This window comes from Helianthus annuus, chromosome 17, assembly GCF_002127325.2.
Source record: "Helianthus annuus cultivar XRQ/B chromosome 17, HanXRQr2.0-SUNRISE, whole genome shotgun sequence".
Classification (NCBI taxonomy): Eukaryota; Viridiplantae; Streptophyta; class Magnoliopsida; order Asterales; family Asteraceae; genus Helianthus; species Helianthus annuus.
The window spans coordinates 178,300,246-178,315,975 of NC_035449.2; the positions used below are offsets into that span (position 1 = coordinate 178,300,246).

Sequence of the window (15,730 nt, forward strand, 5' to 3'; positions counted from 1 at the left end):
AAGAATAAAATTTATAGGATAAAACTTAAAAAAAATATACTTTAGGCTAAGCTAAACTAACAACTCATCAACCAACCAAATAATATAGACATATGAAATATAACCTATAACACAATCATTAAACATGACTTAATATCCTCGCCAAATAATTACTTTCAGCCCAATTCGTAAACCTTTCATACGAAACACAACCTGTAACACATGATAAAACCTTGCCCAACCGAACCGATTGGATTTGTCCGACCATATTTAACCAAAAGACGTTATAAATAATATAAATATTAAAAACATAACAAAATATCCAAAATATTTATAAATTTCAAACACGATCATATATCTATATATTTAATAAAATAAACAAATTGAACATCAAGCATTTTCAAAATACGTAAGTGGATTTGCTGACTAAATTTAATATTATTAAAAAAAACATAACCAGAACTAAATTTAATAGTATTATATATTTCATTTAACAACTTAAAATAATGATTTAATTAGTGAATATTAAAGGAATGGATGACAACTCATACCTCTTTGGGTTTGAAAATTGAAAAGATACAAACATGAGAGAGTAGTTAATGACTTAAAGTTAATGACTTAATGTAATCGGAACAATAAGACTACATGGTATGGTGATGGACCATCCTTGGAGGATGGTCCGCCACGTAGGCGACACGTCACAATCCTCACTAAGATGCTCCATCCTCCAAAACTACAAGGCATGGTAGGATGATCCTAGTCATAGTCCTCACCATGTTTTTTTTATTTTTTTTATTATTTTATTTTTTTTTAACATTTGACAAATATACTAATAAAATATTTTCATTAATATTAAACCCACATTACATAAATATTAAAAAAAAACATAAACTTAAAAAAAAGACTTAATAAAAATAAACATAAAGTTAAATAATTTGATGCTTTTTCATGATGTCGTCTTGTAGTTTTTTCAACATCGAACGTCTCGGCTCGGGTTCGTTCTCGACATTAATCATCATTATTTCCCATTCCTTAAGCCGAATTTTTTCATCGGAGATTCGGATTTTCTCATTCGACAATCGGACCTTTTCTTTTAACTTCTCGTCCGATGCACGGCTTTTTTCTTCGACGGCCCGCTCCTTCGTCCTCGACTTTTGGGCCGATATGTCGTTGTACACTTTTAGGTGTTCCATAAACTCAACCATGTTCGGGTCCACCGTTTCCTTTCCTTTTCCCTTGGCCCGCTCCTTTTTTGTTTTGTCTCGGCCCGGTGGACGGTCGGGTTCACGTACGTTATACTCGTCTTCGTCATAGTCGGCGTCATCATTTAAGTTAATGTGACACCTCGCGTCCGACCCACCGGCGCTTAAACTACCCGTTTCCGATGTTTTTTGGCGTTTCGCCATCGCCACCTCGTTAGGAATGGGCGCCCATTTTGGGTCGTTTTTTAGAACCATCCACGCGCGAACGTGAGGAAAGTTGGAACCATGATTTTGTTTATACTTTTCCAATGCCATTTTGAACACATCTTCGTCGTTCCACCCGCTACGACGGTCACTTGTGTATAATTTGTTATACTCCGCGCAAAACCGATTAACGGTCGTGTTCAACTTTCGCCACTTCGAGGAAACCGAGTCGATATCTCTATACGGGCCTTGGTCCATCATGGCGAGAAACTTGGTCAATACTTTGGACCAAAACCCGTCACCCGGTTGATTGTTACCTATAAAAAAACGAACAAATAAAATTAAATAAACAAAACATATAAAATAATAAAAAATTACTTACTGTTATGAATTAAAAAATTAAAAAACCTAAACTAAAAAATAAACTAAAAATTAAAAAACTAACTGTTAAAAAATTAAAAAACCTAAACTAAAAAATAAACTAAAAAACTAAACTAAACATAACCTACTGTTAAAAAAATTAAAAACTAAACTTAAAAAATATTAAATTTAAACCAAAAAAAAAATATAAAACTTAAAATGTAAACTTTAAAAAAATACGAACCTTTTACCGGGTTGTCGGAAGTGCCAATGAAAGCCTTGGCTAATGCTTCTTCTTCGATTGGGGACCATTTAATCGCCTTCGGTTTCGACGCTTCATCACCCGCTACTTGTTTCCCTTTGTTTCTTTTTCCTTTCCCTTTTGGCGGTTGGGTTTCGGGCACAATCTCCACATCATCTTCGGGTTCGGATTGAACGGGGGGTGTCGGGATCGGTTGGGGTTGAACGGGGGGGTGTCGGGATCGGTTGGGGTGGAAAGTTCCAAGCACCCCGCATCATCATTTGTTGAAGAGCTTGGTTTTGGGAGATTTGAGTGAATTGGTTGGGCGATTGTTGGAATGACGCAAAAGCGTTCGATGAAAATTGGGAGAATTGGTTCGGTTCTAGCGTTGGATAATACCCCGGAACCGAAAAAACATTTGGTTGGGTCGGATTAGTGGGAGTATTCGGGTTGTTCGAAGGCGTGTTGGGAGTATCGGGGTTGTTGAACGGATCCATGAAAATTATGTGGAAGAAGGTTGAGAGTGTAGTGGAAGAGAGTGTAAAAATTATAGGAGAAAATGGTGAATTGTGGAAGTTAATTTGGTGTTTGATAGTGAAAATGGGGGTTTAATTTATATATTTTAAAAAAGTAGCCGTTTGGCTTTATTCAAAAAATGGAAATTTAATTTTTTTTTATTAACGGTCATATTTAAATTTGGGGGGCCCACTTTTTGCTTCGTCGAGAACGGCGGAAAAGAGACGTTGGGGACGGGACGGGATGGGGGCGGCACGGTGTTTGGACCGTCGCCGACCCGCGACGGCCCGGGGCCGACCCCCATACCGTATAGCCTAAGGCAATGGACTTTTGTGTTCTCTCTACTCTTTCGCACCAACCAACATTCTGATAGACTCATCTTGTTTTTGTCAGTTTTCGAATTTCCGGTAAACATTATGCCATCTCTGGTGCCAAAAACATAGTGGGTCTTCTCGTGGCGGAGAATAAAATAAATTAAAAATGATAGAACTAAACCCGCCGGCCTGAAATACAAATATCACCGACTTTCTTGGTCGGCCTGCCATGGGGGAGTGAGTCACAGATCGGTGACGATGACGGCGGTGTTTCGTGGCAAAGTACGTTGTTTGTGGAGGGTGTGAAACGATGGCTTTGAGAGTATGTTACTGTGAGTATGGCGGTGGCTTCAAGGGGTTATAAAGGGTGTGAAACGGTGGCATGGGGAAACAATGGTGAATGTTGGAGGAGACGCGCCGAACTATGAAACGGTGGTGACTGTACGTGTACCTATTGAGGATTTGAGTGGTTGAGATGGTTGATGCTACAAACCGCTAACGGTTGAGAAATTGATGGTTATACAACCGTTTTTACAGTTGCCAATGGTTGAGATGGTAGTTGGGGGAAAACCCGCGCCAACTTAGAGTTGCACCGCTTGACATAAAACCCACATATAATATCATAATAACTGTTACTAATAATAAAAGGATGTCATAAGATTATTTCCATTAGTGTATACGTGGGAAGTAGGTGACGCCGTTAAAGTTATTGAAGGGAAAGTGAAGTTGCTTTTTGTATTATATAGTAAAGTAAAGTAATAGTAATAGTAATATTATTACACTTTCCTATGGATGCAGTAACGTTCGGCATCATCGTCGGAATAATAATCCTCTTCTTCATCATCGTTTGCTTCATCACCATCGAAGGCACCTGCAAACGCCGCTCCTCCTGATAACAACAATAATTCAACCCAAAATGACGTCGTTTCATCACCGTAAAACCCAGATCTACACCTCACTCCTACTTTTGCTCATAACCGTTTCGTTCAATTCGAGTTTCGGTCACCAGTGTCAGCACTCACATGAATCCCATAATCATGTTCATGCTCATCATCATCACCATCATCATGATGATGGGTATGCGGATTTGGGGGTGAAGAAGTTGCCGGAAGAATTGGCGGAAGAGGAGGATCTACGGTTGGAAAATAATCAATTTATGTCACGAATTGATCATGGCTATGATCATGGTGTTGGTAATGTTAAGGATTGATGATAATTGTTGGTGTTTTGTGTAATTTTGTGGGTGATTTGTGTTGTGAATTTTGTGTTTTAGGGCTTTGGATTCGTGCAATGGGGTGTTCACTGTTGGTGAGCTTGGCTTCTTTAATATGTTTGATTTTACTGCCTTTGATATTCTGTGAGTTAATATGCTTGACTTTAGTGTCTTTTTTTGGTTTGATTTGGATAAAAGATGGTAATTTGTTTGAGTATTTTTGTAGTTCAAGGGAAGCCTTCAAAGGTTTTTGTTGATTCACTGGCTGTGTTTGGGGTTAGATTCTTGATCCTGTTATGATCTATGGTAGTGTTTTCTTGGTTTTAAAAAGCGCGCCTTTGCCTGCCTTTTGGACTTAAATGTGTCGGAGCGATTTGCGCTTTTTAAAACCTAAGCAGTTGATGCGGTAAAAAATCGGATATCAGTCAAAGATCGATATGGTAATCACGGTGGGATATCGGTAATTTTAATATCATGTTGAATTTATATATATATAGCAATTTAACGCTAGCAATTCAGTATACTCTCCTACCATTAACAAATTAACCTTTAACATTTAACACTAATAATTAACAATTAAGACTTAAAACAATAATAGCAACAATTAGAAGAAAGACGAATGCTAGAACTAAGAAGAAAGATATTGATATCGGGAAGATTGGTGATATATCGGTCATAGTTGTCAATTGCGGCTACAGCGGCCGCTATAGCGCGCTATGTAGCGAGGCGACCAAGTGTCGCTATCTGGGTCATAGCGACCAATAGCATGAATAGCGACAGTTAGCTTTTTTTTTTATTTTTTTGATGTAAATAGCAATTAGATATGGCTGTAAAATAGCTGGATTTATAGGTTTTTGTTAAATATACATGTAAAACAGCATATATACCAAGGTATTTTGATATAATATACATATAAAACTTTTCAAAATTCTTTTTTCTAGTATATCGCTATTATAAAATAGCAGTCGCTATTCGCTATGTAGCATATAGGTCCCTTGTGCTATTCGCTATTAACAACTATGATATCGGTCAATGTCACCGATAATATCGGTACCGATATTTTGCACCGGTATCTCACCAGGGGACGGATAACCGATATATCACGATATTAACTACATAGTTTAAAACCAAGACTATTCTTGTTGGTAAATGACTAGTCTTTGTTGGCATTTTAGGCGGGAGCGATGCTTGGGGATGCTTTCCTTCATCAATTGCCGCATGCGTTTGGTATAATAAACATAAATTTCAATTCTTGTAATAAACCAATAACATAGATTTTATGTTAACTAGTTAAATGTATATTCATCAGGTGGTGGACATTCGCATTCGCATGACGATTCTCATGAGCATTCTGGGCATGATCACTCCCATTCACATTCCGATTCACATTCACATTCTATCGAAGATCTCTCAGTTGGATTATCCATTTTGTGTAAGCAATAACATATTCGAAATGCCCGATTATTCAACGTCCGTGCTACCTTTACATCCTAGACTAACTAGATTCGATTCATTCACGATTTCCCGTTTTTCAAATTATTACTGCAGTTGGAATTGTAGTTTTTCTTCTTGTGGAAAAGATTGTGAGGTACGTCGAAGAAAGGTCAGGCGGAACCGATTCATTGGGTCATGGTCATCATCATCATCACCGTAACCATAAGAAGACTGATACGTTGCAGGATACATCAGAAACGACATCTGTTGAATCTTCAGAACCAGAAAAACAAAGTGAATCTCTTCTTCGCAAGGTATAACTTGTTTATACAATCATATATTAAACAGTTGGTAGATACCAAAACGCTAAACTGCATGTCATCATTTTATTCGTTGCAGAGAAACATTAGTAGTAACGGTGCTGGAGATTCAGCTGCTGAAAATGGAACGGAAAGTAATATCGAACCCGTAATTAAGAAGGAACCTGAACCACAGTCGTCAAATCTGGTGTTCGGTTATCTTAATCTGATCTCTGATGGTGTAGTATGTGTCCCTTATCCTTTATATCTTATTTTCACCTTTGGTGACCGTGAGAACCTGTTACTAGAAAACTCATGGGACCCACCTATACCCTGCTAACCCCGGGCAGGTGGCATGCTAGATTTTGTATTGTATTATTATGGATTTATCATTTATGGTTAATAGTTTTAATCTCTTATGGTTAACTTTTGCAGCATAATTTCACTGATGGCATGGCTTTAGGAAGTGCTTTTCTTTTATACGGGTCTGTCGGTGGATGGTCAAGAACGCTATTTCTACTGGCACATGAGCTTCCTCAAGAGGTGTTGCTCTTTTGTTTATTCCTTACAATCAATACAATTAGTTATTATACATATATGTTGTAGTTAGGGTAAGTGATAGCGGTCAGGGAGCCCAGAAAATTACCGACTTTACCGTTGGGGTTTTGAAAGAATTAACGCCAGCTGAACTCGGGCCCGAATCGGATCATATAGGGACCCATGGAGGTGGTTGATAAAACTAGCTTCACACCCCACGTTCACCACCTCTTTTTTTATTTATTTCTGCATGTTTTATTGTCAGTTTCTTTTGATGCTTTATTTAATTGTACTTGTTGCTTATTAGGTAGTACTTTATCTTAGTGTTTAAACGTGGGGGTAGTGCATGAAATCTATATGTATCTAACTTTGTAATGAATGGAAGGTGGTGGTTTTATGTTTGAAAATTCTCTGTGTTTCTCTTCTTCGAGCAAACCAGTTTTTATTATCTTCCATTGCTAATCCAAGGTAGCATCTTGGGTGGTGTTCTTTGGAACCTATACTTGAGTTTTAGGTGGTGAATCTGTATCCTTCTACTCGGTTTAGGAAGCTCTTCGGTTTGAATCGGGTGGTGTTTCTGTATCCCATTCGACCGTTGCTTGTTCGTTCGTTTGAAATTCTACGATTACTAGTCGTTTGATACTTCGATTGCTATCATCTGGTATCAGAGCCGAAACACGTTCCGTTCCGTTTCGTCTCCAATCCATTTCGTAACAAACAATTTGTCACCATTTACATCGGTATTCATTTTACAGCCATGGAACAACAGATAAAAGACCTACAAGATCAAGTGCGGGAGTTAACTTTAGCTGTACAGAGACGAAGGGGCAATGACCGAACCCCTCCTCGATACAGACCTGATGATGAATATGATACCGACGAGTTCTCCCAAGCCGGTGACTATAACCCTTATGGTCGTCGATCTCCTAACAACCGAAACCACACCGACATCAAAGTTGACATTCCAGAGTACGATGGAAAGCTTGACCCGGACGAGTTTGTAGAATGGCTTCGAATCGTGGAGAGGGTATTTGATTACAAGCACACAGTGGAGGAAAAGAAGGTGAAACTTGTTGCTTTGAAGTTAAGGAAGTATGCATCAACTTGGTGGGCAAATGTGTGTTCACAACGAGAGAAAATGGGTAAGAGTAAGGTCCGTTCATGGCAAAAAATGAAGAAGTTGCTCAAGGCCAAATTCATGCCAGTGTATTACCTCCAAGAAAGCTTTACAAAACTCCATTTTATTAAGCAAGGAACCAGATCTGTTGAAGAATTTTCTCAAGAATTTGAACATCTTCTTATGAAATGTGATCTTGGGGAAGACGACCCTCAAACATTGGTACGATATCTCGGTGGTCTAGAGTCAAGAATTGCAAACATTGTGGAGCTACAGTCGTACTCGACGTTGGCTGAACTCAGGTTAATGGCGCACAAGGTGGAGTCTCAACAGAAAGCACGAGGCAAGATGGAAGCGGCCAAACAAGTTAACAAACCAAGTCTCGCACCAAATGCTTTATCCATGCCAACTTCCGAACCGTCACCGATGAAGACTATAGATGTACCTGATGGTTCCAGTACTATTTCGAAGCATTCACGGCGTTGTTTCCGTTGCCAAGGACTGGGACATATCGCATCGGAATGTCCCAACAAACGGGTTATCACTTTAGCAGAATTTGAAGCCTTGAGCGAGCCCAAGTTCGACGAAGAACCGAACCACCAACGTGATAAAGAAGAGGTAGTGATTGGACCTGATGATGGAGAGTGTTTGGTGATGCGTCGAGCACTCAACGGAACCGCTGTTCACTGTGAAAATCTGCAGCGTGAGGCTCTTTTTCGCACTCGTTGTACAATTCGAGACAAGGTTTGTTCGATAGTTATTGATGGCGGAAGTTGCACCAACGTAGCGTCTCAAACCATGATCTCAAAACTGAACTTGCTAACTGAACCCCATCCTTCTCCTTATGACATTCACTGGCTTAATCAAGGAAAAGGTATCCGTGTTACAACCCGTGTTTTACTCTCATTCACTATTGGACAGGAATACAAAGATGAAATCTGGTGTGATGTTATACCAATGGATGCATGCCATGTGCTATTGGGAAGACCTTGGTTGTTTGATCGGAAGGTTATTCATGACGGGTATAAAAACACATATTCTTTTGTTAAAGATGGGAAAAAGATAACATTACTCCCCATGGTCTACACTAATGCAACAGGTCGGCAATCCTTAGTTATGATTGGATTTAAAAGAAGTAAGTCCCTTGGCATAGGTACCGTTCACAAGCTGGAGATTAATCATTTAAGTTTGAGGGCAAACTTTTTCAAAGGAGGAGAGGATGATAGCGGTCAGGGAGCCCAGAAAATTACCGACTTTACCGTTGGGGTTTTGAAAGAATTAACGCCAGCTGAACCCGGGCCCGAATCGGATCATATAGGGACCCATGGAGGTGGTTGATAAAACTAGCTTCACACCCCACGTTCACCACCTCTTTTTTATTTATTTCTGCATGTTTTATTGTCAGTTTCTTTTGATGCTTTATTTAATTGTACTTGTTGCTTATTAGGTAGTACTTTATCTTAGTGTTTAAACGTGGGGGTAGTGCATGAAATCTATATGTATCTAACTTTGTAATGAATGGAAGGTGGTGGTTTTATGTTTGAAAATTCTCTGTGTTTCTCTTCTTCGAGCAAACCAGTTTTTATTATCTTCCATTGCTAATCCAAGGTAGCATCTTGGGTGGTGTTCTTTGGAACCTATACTTGAGTTTTAGGTGGTGAATCTGTATCCTTCTACTCGGTTTAGGAAGCTCTTCGGTTTGAATCGGGTGGTGTTTCTGTATCCCATTCGACCGTTGCTTGTTCGTTCGTTTGAAATTCTACGATTACTAGTCGTTTGATACTTCGATTGCTATCAGTAAGGTTCATGCGAGAACCACCTTTATTGCGAGAACCGCGAGAACCAATGTGAACACAACCTAAAATAGCTAAAAAAACCTAACACCCCCCCCCCCCCAAAGCTAAATGCTAAAAACTAAAACCCCCAAAAAACCTAAAAAAAAAACTTTTTTTTAAATATTTTTTATGTTAAAATCGCTAAAAGTGGCGATTTTTTTATAAAAAAATGTTAAAAAAAAACAAATTTTTTGTGTTTTTTAGCTATTTTTAGGCATTTTTGGTTGTGTTCACATTGGTTCTCGCGGTTCTCGCAATAAAGGGTGGTTCCTAACGGATCTTTGTCCGTTGTAGTTAATGCATATATAAACTTGCATTGTCGCTAAATAAAAAAAAGTGTATACCTGTATATGTTATGTGTGTTATATACATTATTTACCACTTATTATTCTTTTTTTCTTTTTGAAACTTTTCAAGCTAAAGTTTCTTACAAAACCAATGATTAGTTTCATGATCATACACTATAAACGGCATTGATTTTGATTGAACACTTCCATATCTCACTTTAGAGGTGGTAGTTTCGACCCATTTGCCTATGAGTCTCTCGATTTGGATTGTGTTTTATCTCAAATGGTTCACAGATATTTTTTAGCTAAAAGGGGAACATGTTGAAATAGGGGTGTGCACAATCCGGCTGGGCTCGGTTTTGATAAAATTTTGCGCCGGAACTCTTAACCATGGTTTTGGAAAATGCCAAACCAAACCGTCCAGGTTGGTAGCGTCGGTCGAAGCGGATGTGTTTTAACTGTTCAGTTTTGGCGGTTTAATAGTTTTGAACCAAGACTGTTTTTTGAATATCGTAATTTTGTATTAATTTGTTTAAATTAATAAGCATGAAGCACGGTTTATTAATATAATACATATACTGTAAACAAGACCGTGAAAACCGAACTGTTTGCATTCAAATCCGGCCAAACCAACCAATTTGCTTCAGTTTAGACGGTTAGGTTAGTATCAACGGTTTAAGAATACTTCTAGGTTGAAAGTCACCTAAAGTCAATTAATAATGTATACAACCTCCCAAAAAAATTGGTTTTAAGATTTTTAATTAGACTAAATTACGATTTTGGCCCCTGTGGTTATATCACTTTTACCCTTTTAGCTCAAAAAGGAATCTTTTATCATCTGCACCCCCAACGTCTTTTTATCTAACTAATATGTCACGTGCCCCTCACATGAGGGGCAAGTAAGTCAATTCACCAAATTAGTTAGATAAAAAGACGTTGGGGTGCAGAGGATACAAGATTCCTTTTTAGGCTAAAAGGGTAAGAGTGATATAACCACAGGGGCCAAAATCGTAATTTACTATTTTTAATTATTATTGTAGTAAATAAGGTGGTTGCTGGTCAACCCCGCCTGGTCTATTTCAATTCATGACCCTACGTGTTTAACTTACCATCTTTACATCACTTATAGTCAACATGGTCACTAACAGATCACTAATTTCCGTTAATTATTGCAGATAGGTGATTTTGGAATCTTAGTGAGATCCGGTTTCAGTGTATCCAAAGCCCTCTTCTTCAACTTCCTTTCAGCATTAGTGGCATTAGCAGGAACCGCATTGGTTAGTTGTATACTTATATCTTTCCACAAATTACGCAAATACAATATTCTATATTTTAATAAACCCCATGAAAAATAATTACAATTTTACCATTATCGTATTTTAGGCGTTGTCAGTGGGTCAGGATCCAGGGCAATCATCTTTGATCGAGGTACATTTGTTATCAAAATGTTGGAATTTATGTACATTAGCGGAATTTTATGAACCGAGTTGACTCGGTACCTTGTTTGGTTGTGAAATGTACAGGGGATTACGGCAGGTGGATTCATATACATAGCAGTAGGGGTGATGGCGGAGATGAACAATGGCAGCACCTCGTTGAAAACTAGTGTTATACAGTTAATTTCATTGGTAGCGGGTATGTCGGTTGCCCTATTTATATCGCTTATCGAATGAGCTATTTTGATTTTAATGTAGAAAGGCTAGGGAAGCAAATGTACAAGCTGGTTTCAAATTCGTGTTTGTTTGAAAATGATTTATAGCAATTTTTTTTAATACTTATAGAGGTTTTTTTAGGGTATGTTATGACGCTTAAATTCCAACTTTGAAATTGTGTAGTAGAATAAGCTATAAGATCTGCACATGTAAATAGGTGGTGGTGGTGGCGGCAGCCGCTCTAAGTACCAACTGGCTGGTGTTGCACCGCTGAAACAACTGGTCACGTTCTGGGTATCTGAAAGGTTGTTATAGGGGCTTCCTGAAATATGTGTTAGTTTCAATCGGTCGTTAGTGACAGCTGGGCAGTAATCAGTGGCGGATCCAGCCAGTTTTTTCACTGGGTTCCTTTTTCCAAATCATACAAGGTTTACACTACAAAAAAAACGTTTTTTTTCAAATCATACAAGGTTTACACTACAAAAAAACGTTTTTTTTCCAAATCGACTGGGTTCTCGGGAACCCGGTGAACCAGCCTGAATCCGCCCCTGGGGCAGTTAGTGGTAACTTGGTTACCACTGATGGAGTCTTTTACTAACGTGTCCGCTAATATGTCGGTTGTTGGCAGTTATAAACGCTAAACAATTACTCTTATGTAGATTGTGATGTTTTGTCGTGTCTGTTTCCACCTAGAGAAAAGAATCATCTCGTTTGAATTTTACACACGAATTACTACTTCGTTTTCACATAGAAAAGCATATTGCTCTTGCAGAAACACCATCAGTAATCTTATTATTATTATTTTCGTGTTCTACGAAATACTTTAATCTAAAAGAGTGCACGATTTGAAAAGTTGTCGAAGTCATACGACATCCAAAGCTTAACACTTTCTTTTCTAGTCACTATGCACTTACATTCATTCTTCCCTTTCATGGTCGTCAACCTCCATACGACTTTGCTCCCAGCATAAATCCGATTCTCTGAGCTAATTCAAATTATAAAATACAAACTAAGTTTGGTTGGTTTTGCTACGAGGTCGAGTCTAACTATTATATTATACTATATCTTTAAGGTAATTGGTCCATGCGGCATTACATGAGTGATCTATGTTTTTACATTTTTTTTATTAAAATACATAAACATGATTTATACTATTTTATTTGGATTATAATATCAGTTATTTGAACATATATTATTTTTGTTTTTCTATATTCCGTCTATCCGTTTTTCTTAATGTACGTTTTAACAACCTAGCTTTTTGGATATATCGTTTTTAAAGTGTGTTTTTTCATACGAGGTCTTAGTGGAAACAGTCTCTCTATTTCTACGGGGTAGAGGTAAGACTGTCTACATCTTAGCATTCTTAGATCCTATCTTAGTTTTGCCATGGGTAAGATTTACTGAGTATGATAATTATGAAGTGTGTTTTTCTTACATTTGTTAAAAATAATTCACCACAATACGCCACCAAAAAGAACGTTATCCAGCCACAGCGCGCGATAAAACTAATGGTTCTTAAATAATTAAGAAATCTAATATTATAAAACAATTTCCATAGTTTATATTAAAATGAACAAAGTGGTCGCAAAAACCAAAAAGAAGACTAATTGTAACACATAAGACAAACATTCATAATCATTATGTTTTAGCCATGAAAAGAAACACATTTTGGGATTATTTATTTAAACACAAAACATTATCTATGACAATTAGGGTGTGATAGGCACTCTTATTTTTCTTAAAGAAAATGTAATTTTGGTTCGGTCTTGAACTCAAATTTTAAACTCAAATGGTTTTGAAAGGCACCCCTGATTGAACATAGTCAACCCAAATGAACTCATTAACGAGGGAGTCTCATCTTATTTTATCTTAAAATAAACCCGGTGACCCCAAATTATAAGGGGCGCTCCAAAAAATAAACCCGATAAACCGAAGTTCCATTTTTCCCAAATTGTAACAATCATTTCTTTGGCTTCAACATTGAGTTCACCGTTATCATCCCAATGGCGCCTGTTAAATAAGTTTATAATTTGAGTAAAATGTTAAAATGGTCACTGAGTTTACTTCACTTTTGTCACTTGTATCTGAGTTCCAGAGGTTTCTTTTTTGTTGCTATTTTCATCCAACTGGAAAACTAGGTTAGAATTTTTATCAACCTTCACTTTTTGTCGTCTTCCTCATTTAAATGAAGGATATATTTGTCAATTTACGTATGAATAATAGTTAATTCAAATGAGGAAGACGACAAAAAAATGTGGAGGTTAAAGGAAAATTCTAACCCAGTTTGCCAGTTAGATGAAAATGGCTGTAAAAATGATACCTCAGGGACACAGATACAAAAGGTTTCATATTTGGATTACAGTGACAAAAGCAACCTAAACTCAGGGATCATTTTGGCATTTTAGTCTTATAATTTTAAAACTCTTTATTCAAGAAATAAAAAAGAGTTAAGTGTCATTTTAGTCTCTATGGTTTAGGCCATTTTGTCAGTTTAGTCCAAAGGTTTCGTTTTTCGCCTTTGGGTCCAAAAAAGTTTCACCGTTGCCATTTTAGTCCACTGGGTTGACTTCATCCATTTTTTCTGTTAACGAGAAGGGCAATTTGGTCATATAAAATGATTGAATTGCTCTTCTCGTTAACAGAAAAAATAGATGAAGTTAACCTAATGGATTAAAATGGTAACGATAAAACTCTTTTGGACCCTTAGACGAAAAATGAAACATTTAGACTAAACTAACAAAATAAACGGAACCACGTGAACTAAAATGACATTTTAACTCAATAAAAAATCACTTGAAAACGTAAGAAGCTTAAATTCATGTAAGCATGAGAGTAGATGGTCCACTTTATCAGAAATTAGTCCATTAGTTTAAAAATTGCGATTTCAGTCCCTGTGGTTTCACTTTCGTAACCATTTCAGTCCAGTCTCCTAACACCGTCTATTTTACCGTTAAGTTTTTAATGAAATACCTAAATTACCCTTGTGTTAATTAAATATGGACTTATATGATTTTATTATTGGATTTATATGATTTTATTGGTGTATGACATATGGACTTAAACTGGATTGTAGGGTTCGACCCACCATGGCTTCACTGAAATGGTTACGAAAGTGAAACCACAGGGACTGAAATAGTGATTTTTGACAAACCACAGGGACGAAAACAGTAATTAACTCATTTAGATATCTTTTTGTTTTTTACTAATAAGGGCATTATGGTCAATTCATGTGTACTTAACAGAATAAATGGATGGGGTCAACGGAGGTGGACTGAAATGGTTACGAAAGTGAAACCACAGGGACTGAAATCGTAATTTTTAAACTAATGGACTGAAATAGTGATTTTTGACAAACCACAGGGACGAAAATAGTAATTAACTCGAAATTCAATTCCATTTGTCATCGATCATCTTTCCCATTTCAATTCCATTTGAATCCCCCAATTTCTGCGAGGTTTTGGTCCCCTTTTCGGGCCTCAAAAAATGGCCAAAGTTAAAGCAACAGGCTCGTGTCATTTTCTTTATCGGGCGGTGCATCTTTCTTTCAACAGTTGAAACGCTAACAATAGTGTATCTAATTTGTTTAATTCTTGATCTAAGAACCCTAATTTTAAAAGGGTTTTGTGTCTGTCTGGCTTTAATGATTTTGTGTATCTCTGCAAATCCAAGGAGATGGAAAAAAGTAGGAAATTTGTATGATTTTCAAACTAGAATGTACTCTTGTTGTTGAACTTAAAGCAACACTTTAAAAAAGTGAAGGGGGTGGGGTGGGGCAAAAGTGTTCTCTTTGGGATGTTTTGGGATTGTCTTTGAAAGCTGTTATTTGGGTTTTTGGGATTGTTGCACACTCTTAAAAATAATGTAATAAGATGAAATAAATGTTATGTTGAGAACTACGAGAAACGCATAAACTATTTGTACATAATGCGTGTGAGAACCGAGAGAACAACATTGAACACTTTTAAGCATTTGGACGTAGTGCGTCAATTATTTAGTGAGATGGTGGGATAGGTGGTTATGTAACTGCTTCTGTATCACACTTAAAGCAAAAGGTACAAGTGTATCACTATTATGCGGTTTTCACATTTCTAAAATAATATTGTTTCTAAAATCAACGACTCTCTTATCAGATAAATAATTTTAATAATCAATTCAAAAGAGAGTTGGTGAAGGAGAAGAGGCTGACTAGAGTGTTGGGTGGGTAATTTTCAAATTATGGGTAAAATAGTCTTTTTGAAAAAATTATTGTTAAAACACAAAAGTGCATCTATTACGGGACCAAAAACGTGACGAGTAAGTGAATAGTTGGGACCAAATGAGTAATTTTTAAAAGTTGGTACCAAATATGATACATCTACATACCACATAGACCATCCATGTAATTTATTCTTTTTCTACGTGTTATATTTGTACTCGACAGTGCTAGATCCGCTACTGACACAGGTGACGACGCAGTATGTTTTCGGAAAATGACACTATAAGCTCAAAGGAAAGAGAATTGGCAGGATTTTGAAGTTGTTAGCTATTACTATGAGTTGAA

The 15,730-nt window shown here is 37.2% G+C and overlaps 2 protein-coding genes across 2 annotated transcripts; one reads left to right on the top strand and one right to left on the bottom strand.

Annotated features, from left to right (window-relative positions):
• Nucleotides 1-877: 877 nt before the first annotated feature.
• Nucleotides 878-2,816, bottom strand: LOC110921940 (glutathione S-transferase T3-like). Its single transcript, XM_022166264.2, has 2 exons — nucleotides 1,990-2,816; nucleotides 878-1,702 (listed from the first exon to the last, which is right to left on the bottom strand). The coding sequence occupies exon 2, from the start codon at nucleotides 1,644-1,646 to the stop codon at nucleotides 906-908; it is 741 nt and encodes a 246-aa protein (XP_022021956.1). The 5' UTR covers nucleotides 1,647-1,702; nucleotides 1,990-2,816; the 3' UTR covers nucleotides 878-905.
• A 631-nt stretch (nucleotides 2,817-3,447) lies between these two features.
• Nucleotides 3,448-11,360, top strand: LOC110920929 (IAA-alanine resistance protein 1). The gene is made up of 11 exons (XM_022165167.2): nucleotides 3,448-4,009; nucleotides 4,090-4,173; nucleotides 4,256-4,305; nucleotides 5,205-5,256; nucleotides 5,339-5,461; nucleotides 5,578-5,777; nucleotides 5,863-6,006; nucleotides 6,198-6,305; nucleotides 10,714-10,815; nucleotides 10,922-10,966; nucleotides 11,062-11,360. The coding sequence occupies exons 1-11, from the start codon at nucleotides 3,733-3,735 to the stop codon at nucleotides 11,209-11,211; spliced, it is 1,335 nt and encodes a 444-aa protein (XP_022020859.1). The 5' UTR covers nucleotides 3,448-3,732; the 3' UTR covers nucleotides 11,212-11,360.
• Nucleotides 11,361-15,730: the final 4,370 nt, after the last annotated feature.

Coding starts and splice junctions, on each gene's coding strand:
- LOC110921940 (XM_022166264.2), bottom strand. CDS start 1,646: ATGATGGACCAAGGCCCGTATAGAGATATCGACTCGGTTTCCTCGAAG.
- LOC110920929 (XM_022165167.2), top strand. CDS start 3,733: ATGACGTCGTTTCATCACCGTAAAACCCAGATCTACACCTCACTCCTA. Junction 4,174..4,255: donor TTTACTGCCTTTGATATTCT/GTGAGTTAATAT, acceptor GTATTTTTGTAG/TTCAAGGGAAGCCTTCAAAG. Junction 10,816..10,921: donor CATTAGCAGGAACCGCATTG/GTTAGTTGTATA, acceptor ATCGTATTTTAG/GCGTTGTCAGTGGGTCAGGA.